A 7,284-nucleotide genomic window follows, 5' to 3' on the forward strand; every position below is an offset into this window, starting at 1 on the left:
TGCATTCACTCACACACACTCACACACACACATACACATGCATTCACACACACACACACACACACACATACACATGCATTCACACACACACACACACACACACATACACATGCATTCACACACACACACACACACATACATACACATGCATTCACACACACACACACACACACACATACACATGCATTCACACTCACACACACACACACACACACATGCATGCATTCTCACACACACACACAACCTCTTCCTGTAACTCTACGTTTGATTGACGGCTCCGGTTCTGTCCAATCCCGTGATTCTGTGCTGTAGTGCGTCATGTGACCTCTGTCCTCTCATTAATAGCGTGTCTCTTATCAGTCTCTTTGTGTTCAGAGTTTATACGGCCCTCATTAAACCAGGCGTCTCAATGAATCAGTGTTTGGCTTGGCACTTATTTGTCATCATGTAGAACAAGATAACTGCGCGTGATGTGGGACACGGCCACAGCGGCGCTAGGATGGGTCACATGATCGAGAGCACGGCTTAAAGAGACAGTTCACCCATAAATAATGGTCATTTACTCACCATCATGTCATTCAAACCAGCAGGACTCCTGTGAAACACAAAATATGATACTTAGCAGTACAGAGTTGTTATTGTTAACCAATATAATGAAAAATATTTTTTGTTAACCGAAATAAAATTAAATGTAAATATTAGATTTATAGAAACTTAAATAGAATATTTCTATATTATTTTCTATTATTTATAGAAATAGAACATTAGAAAAGCTTCAAACTAAAAATCTAGAAATTTGCCTTGGCAACTAAATGAATTAAGTTAAAGTATTATAATGACAAAAATGTATAATATTCTGTTTATAGGAATAGAATATTAGCTTGAACTTAAAAATCTTAAGTGAAAATTAGAAATATTGTCTTGGTGGCAACTAACTGAAATAGGTTGAAGTAGTACAATTACAAAAACTAAAACAGAAAAAGAAAATAGGCTAAATAGAATTTTTTTTTAAATTATAAAAATCTTACAATTACAATTAAAATGAAAATGTAAATTAAAAAATAAAAGCTAAATCAAAAAATGTTTAAGTGCTGTAATAGTACATTAAATACTAAAAATAAAAATACTCTACTGGTAAATACTAAAATAAACCTGGCAGGATGTTCATCTAGTGTTTCACAGAAGAAAGAAAGTCACACAGGTTTGAAACAACATGATTGTGAGTAAATGTTTTTAATGTTATTGCTGTGCTAGTTGAATTGTTAAACTAGTGTGAGAATCTCACTGTAAGACACACAGGTGGGCAATTGTTGAGTTTATCAGCGCAGCCCCATTAATTAGTGTAATTAGTCTTGGCAGGAGTGTGATAGTGTCTGCCGGTCTCCGGTTCACACACCCAGCAGCAGCGTGTACTCTGCCAGATAAGTTTGTACGCGCTAATCGACAGCATTAATCACCGCCCTGTGGCTCCGCGCCGCTGTTTGCTGTTGCATTAGCTGTGTGTGTGTGTGTGTGTGTGTGTGTGTGTGAACTCCTCGTGTGAGCAGTGACAGTCGCTCTGTTCCTGCCTACACAGCATTATAAGTCATCACTGATGTGAAGACCGATCTAAGATGACTTGTTTTGGCCAAATACAGCAGATAACACAATCCCAGAATACATTGCAATGAGATCCTATGAGTCAAAACTAATGTGGATTTGAAATGTATTTCATTCAGTACTGAAGAGTATCACTAAAATAGTTCACTCTAATTACTGAAATTTGTTTCCTATGGAAGCCATTTCCGCCATGGGATAAAAAAATTTAACGGGAAATTGCAACTTTATATCTCACAATTCCAACCTTTAATCTTGCAATTCCAATTTTTAATCTCACAATTCCGACTTTATATCTCACAATTCCGACTTTTAATCTTGCAATTCCGACTTTATATCTCACAATTCCGACTTTATATCTCACAATTCCGACTTTATATCTCGCAATTCCAAGTTTTTATCTTGCAATTCCGATTTTATATCTCACAATTCCAAGTTTTTATCTTGCAATTCCGATTTTATATCTCACAATTCCGACTTTATATCTCACAATTCCAAGTTTTTATCTTGCAATTCATATAGAAAACAGCTATTTTAAATTGTAAAAATATTTCACAATTTTTACAGTGTTCATGATCAAATAAATACAGCCTTGGTGAGCAGAAGAAACTTTAAACTTGTTATATGTAGAGTGTCTGAATCCGGTTTGAACAGAGAATATGAATCTGTGAGTGTTGAGTGTGAAGGCTGGTTTGCTCTGGATACAGACTCCTTCCTCCTGCCGCCGAGCATCATGGATCGATTTCAAAGATTGGCTCGGCTCTTTAGCAGATCAGATGTGTTTAATCCAGCTGAAGGAGCGCAGCTAAAACTTCCTCTAGGGTTTGTGTGGGCCACCCTGAAGAAAGAGCTTCTCCCGCCCCTTAATTCCCACACTCTGCATCTCTATCCCTCATTATCCTGCTCTCTATCCTCCGCTATCATTCTTCCTCCTGTCTTTCATCTTCAGACTCATCTATCGTTAGCATACCAAAACTGCCCTTCATTTCCACATGCTTAAAGAGCCATCAATGCTAATTGCGCTCAGGCGTTCTGCAAAGGCTCCTCGCGGCTCTTGTTTGGCCACTCGGTCGGGGGCCTGTGTGTTAGCCGGATGTGGGTTAACTAGTCCCCCTCCCCTCTTTAACCCTCGCTAACCGGCCCGTTCGACCCTTGACCCGGTCGTCATGGCGACGGTTGGTCGCAGAAGCGGCCGATGCTGATGGTGTTTGATTAGCTGATTCCACTAAATGAGCCGATCATGATGAGCCGCTTTCACGGCCAATTGAGCGGAGCCTGTGTGTGTGTGTGTGAGTGTGAGAGAGTGTGTGTGTGCGCGTGTGTTTTTGTGACATATGAGGACACACATTTGTATAATGACATGGGTATGACATAGGTATTACAAGGAGAAGGTGACTTATGAGGACATTACCCCATGTCCCCACTTTTCAAAAGGCTTATAAATCATACAGAGTGAGTTTTTTTGAGAAAGTAAAAATGTAGAAAGTTTCCTGTGAGGGGTAGGTTTAGGGGTAGGGTTGGTGTAGGGCAATAGAATATACGGTCTGTACAGTAGAAAAACCATTACGCCTATGGAGAGTCCCCACTTTTCACAAAAACAAACCTGTGTGTGTGTGTGTGTAAATTATATTATTTAAAGTACATTTTAAAACACTATTAAAATTAGAAATAATAGTTTTTGCAAAAACATCTCGATGTGAAGAAAATAATATATTATTTGGATAATATATATTTAAATTATATTATTCAATGTACATTTTAAAACACAATTAAAAGTATTCATCACCGTTTTGTTGTATTTCATTTATTTTATGTAGATTAAATAATAATAATAGTAAATGTCTGGACAAGATTATTTTCATTAAATTTTTTTTTTTTTTTACAATGCACTGTTGTAAAAATATTTCAGGGGGAAATGTGATTAATTGTCATGAAAAAATTTCATAAATCATCATCACAATCACAAAATCTTAATGAAAATAAGCTTCATTTTCAGAATGCAAAATAAAAACAAATGTAGTTCTGATGTGCAGAGTGAACCTGAGCTGTTTTAGTGAGATAAACCGAGTGATTTCTGCTGCTGGTTTTAGTTTTTGTTATGATAGGACACAATAGACTCCATAAATGCACACACTTCATTCACGGTCTGATTGTGATCTCACAGTGTCACATGTAGGAAGTCCATCATTAACATCATAGTGCTGTTATCTGGACGCCTCGATCTGATGTCCTTTGTGTCTGTATCATGTACCATCTGCTCCTCAGAGCCTCAGAAATATAAATCAGATCCGCTGCTGATTGGTCCTGTGTTTTACGAGACTGCTCTGCCTGTTTTACACTGCGAAGTTAAAATGCATTTATAATTCAGTGATTATAGAGCACAGATTGACAGCACTGACCAATCACAACCAGTTCTTTCAGATTAGTAATATGCATTGCTAAGAACTTCATTTGAACAACTTTAAAGATGATTTTCTCAATATTTAGATTTTTTTGCACCCTCAGATTCCAGATTTTCAAATAGTTGTATCTCGGCCAAATATTGTTCTATCATAACAAACCATACATCAATGGAAAGCTGATTTATTCAGCTTGTGGTGTGTGTTTGTGCAGTTATCCGTACAGTGAAGACTCCAGTCAGGGAAAGCAGTACATGAACACTCGATGTCCCGCCTGGTGTGACCGGATCCTCATGTCCGCCTCGGCCAAAGACCTGCTCGTAAAGGTGAGATGATTAAACCACGAACGCTTCATTGTTTCTGTCAGATTGTGAGCGTGAGTGATATTAATCTGATGCATTGAGAAATGACATTTCTTCATGATAACAAAGAGAGAGCTTCTTTACAGCTGAAACTGAGTTTATTTATTAATTGATGCATTTTATAGCATTAACACTGTTATTTTCCAGTGAAGCTGCTTTGAAACAATCTGTATTATATAAAGCGCTGTAGAAATAAATGCTGCATTCAAAACCACATCTGATGGACTGCATTGATATATAATACTGTAATCCACATTTTCCATTATTCTCACAGTTCCACATAATTAAAGCTTATTTCATATGCAAATATATTAGCCAATCACAGCAGGGGGCGTTCATGTGTCTTAAAGGAGACACGCCCCTTAAATGAACTGTCTAAATCAGGCTGGAAAATTGAGATTTATTTCTAAATTATGACGGTTTGTGATGTCAAAATCTTATTGGAATTATAAGTGAACGTTATGAAATAAAAAAAAAAATGCAGTGCATGCTTCATAAATGTTCACTGTTTGATTTAAATCTGATCTCTGCTGCTTTTCTTCTTGATTAAACTAAACTGAAGTCCAGAAATCCAGTGTCCTGAAATATAGAAATGGTTTCTTATGTTACGGTCCTTTTCTTCAGCTCTTTATTTTTAGGTTTCAGGAGTGCTTTGTGTCTTTTGCTTCATTTATAAATATATATATATATGGACAGAAAGAAAGAAAACGCCAGTGCAATATGTTGATGTTTATTTATTTACTGGGTTTCTGTGGATCCTAAAAAGGTCTTAAAAATTCCTAATTCACTCTTCCACAAATTAAGGCCTTAAAAATATCTTAATTTAGAGCAGAAAGCATTAAAATGTTGCATGAACAGCAGTATTTGTGTTTCATATTCCAGCACAAACATCTGAACATCCTTAAATCAAGATACATTTACTGGAGATACAAATGAAGATACAAAGTCTCATTGTTTTGTGAAAAAATCAACTAAATGAAGTGAGTTTATGATTAAAACCAGAACAAATATCTGCCAGTGGGAAATGAAAACTTGTTTCATTTTTAATTAAGTTTTTGTTTTTAATCATAGACTCATATCTTCTGTCATTTCATATCTCAAGTAAATGTATCTTATGTATCTTAATTTAAGAATCTTTAGACATTTGCATTGAAAAACAACACAAATCTTGAGGAAGAGCGTCACTTTTTTTGCACACTGCTGTATTTTTGTCTTGTTTTCTAGTATAAATATATACAAATTCTTCAATAGAGATTAATTTACTTTACAAGAAAAATGACTTGAGATATTACGTCTTGTTTTCTGAAAAAAAAAATCTAACTTTTGTTAGTTTTGGCTAAATATCTGCCAGTGGAGCAAGAAAAATCATCTTGTTTAGCTTTGAATTAAGATTATTTTTCTTACCCCACTGGCAGATATTTTTGCTTGTTTCAAATCAAAACAACATTTTTTTTTTTTTTTTTTTTTTTAGAAAACAAGACTTAATATCTTAAATCGTTTAACTTGTCAAATAAATGCATCCCAATTCAAGAATGTTTAGATATTAGAAAACAAGACAAAAAATACTAAGTAAGAAAATCATGATCAATACGTTTTTCCTGTATTCAAGTGGCTCAGAACAGCTATTCAAGCCTATTTTGTTTGTAAAATGAATTATGAAGTATTGAAGCATTGCAAATATATTGACATTTGCACTTTTTAAGACCTTTTTAGGATCCACAGAAACACAGTAAATAAAGAAAATCAACGTATTGCACTGATGTTTTCAACATTTTGAGAGCATTGTGTTAGGTTTTCTTCACATGCTCTTAAATTGAGTTCTAGTTAGTGTTTGAGCTCTAGTAGTGCTAGTGATGTTGCTGAGGCCAGTAGTTAATGGAGATGCGCTCACGGTTTGTGTTCTGCGAGAAGCGCTGTGTGAGACGAGGCAGATTGTGTAAACAGCCTCATCTATCATGCTGCGCTCTGTTAGCTCCGCGTCGTGTTATTTTCTGCTCGCCGAGCCCTAACACGCCAAAGGTCCACGGTAACGTAATGAAGAGCCAGTCAAGCGCGGCCCCGGCCCCTGCCGTAATTTGTTTATCTGTCTAAAGATTACGCAGGCCGAAAATCCACAATTTTATGCTGCCTTTGTAAATGATCCAGCCTGCGTTTGATGAATGTATGAGCTTCGCTCACAAACCAGCTCCTTATTAAAGAAACATCGAGCATAAAATCAATACAATTTCAGATAATTATCATTTTAAAAAAAAGTAGTATTATAAAGCGGAGAGTTCCGGTGCTTAATTCTGATTGGCTGAGCCGCGTTCGAAGCTGTTGTAAATGACTCTACAAAGTAACATACACCTTTGTTTACGTTTGTGTGTTGCTCGGCAACCACTTTGTAGCAACCACAACTGTTTCTGAGGAACTACATTGTTTGGTGGAAGAATACTGTTTTTATTAATATCATTACACTTTATTTGCTCTGTTTTATTTTGTGAAACCTTACTACGTATATGGAGTAACCGTTTTATAAAAGCAATAAGCCCCGTGATGCCGTGGTTTACAGTGAATTTATAACAGCTAACCCCTTAGCTGTTATAAATTCACCGTAAACCACGGTTTCACGGGGCTTATTGCTTTAGTAAATGACTAATGAAAACAAAAAAATTAAAAAATACAATTTTAAATAAACAATTTTTAAAAAGTAAAAGTAGTAATGAATGAATACATAGGAAAAAATAAATAAACAATTTTAAAATACAACGTAAATAATAAGATAGGAGGTGTCCAATAACCAATAGGAGTGTCATTGTAGTAACAAATAATATCTTTTAAATGTAACTAAATGTTTAACTACATGGGAGTAGTGTGTGTGTGTGTGTGTGTGAGAGAGAGAGAGTCTGTGTGTGTGTGTGTGTGTGAGAGTGAGAGAGTGTGTGTGT

General features: G+C 35.8%; 1 protein-coding gene across 1 annotated transcript in view; it reads left to right on the forward strand.

Moving 5' to 3' along the window:
* The window catches only part of LOC107744939 (type I inositol 1,4,5-trisphosphate 5-phosphatase-like), a 179,246-nt gene that overhangs the window by 169,747 nt on the left and 2,215 nt on the right, over nucleotides 1–7,284 (forward strand). The window contains exon 13 of the mRNA XM_016558771.1: nucleotides 4,210–4,321. Coding sequence (XP_016414257.1) covers nucleotides 4,210–4,321 — 112 coding nt within the window. The remainder of the gene's footprint in view (nucleotides 1–4,209; nucleotides 4,322–7,284) is intronic.

The sequence above is a fragment of the Sinocyclocheilus rhinocerous genome, unplaced genomic scaffold (genome assembly GCF_001515625.1).
Source record: "Sinocyclocheilus rhinocerous isolate Xijiao unplaced genomic scaffold, SAMN03320098_v1.1 scaffold881, whole genome shotgun sequence".
Lineage (NCBI taxonomy): Eukaryota > Metazoa > Chordata > Actinopteri > Cypriniformes > Cyprinidae > Sinocyclocheilus > Sinocyclocheilus rhinocerous.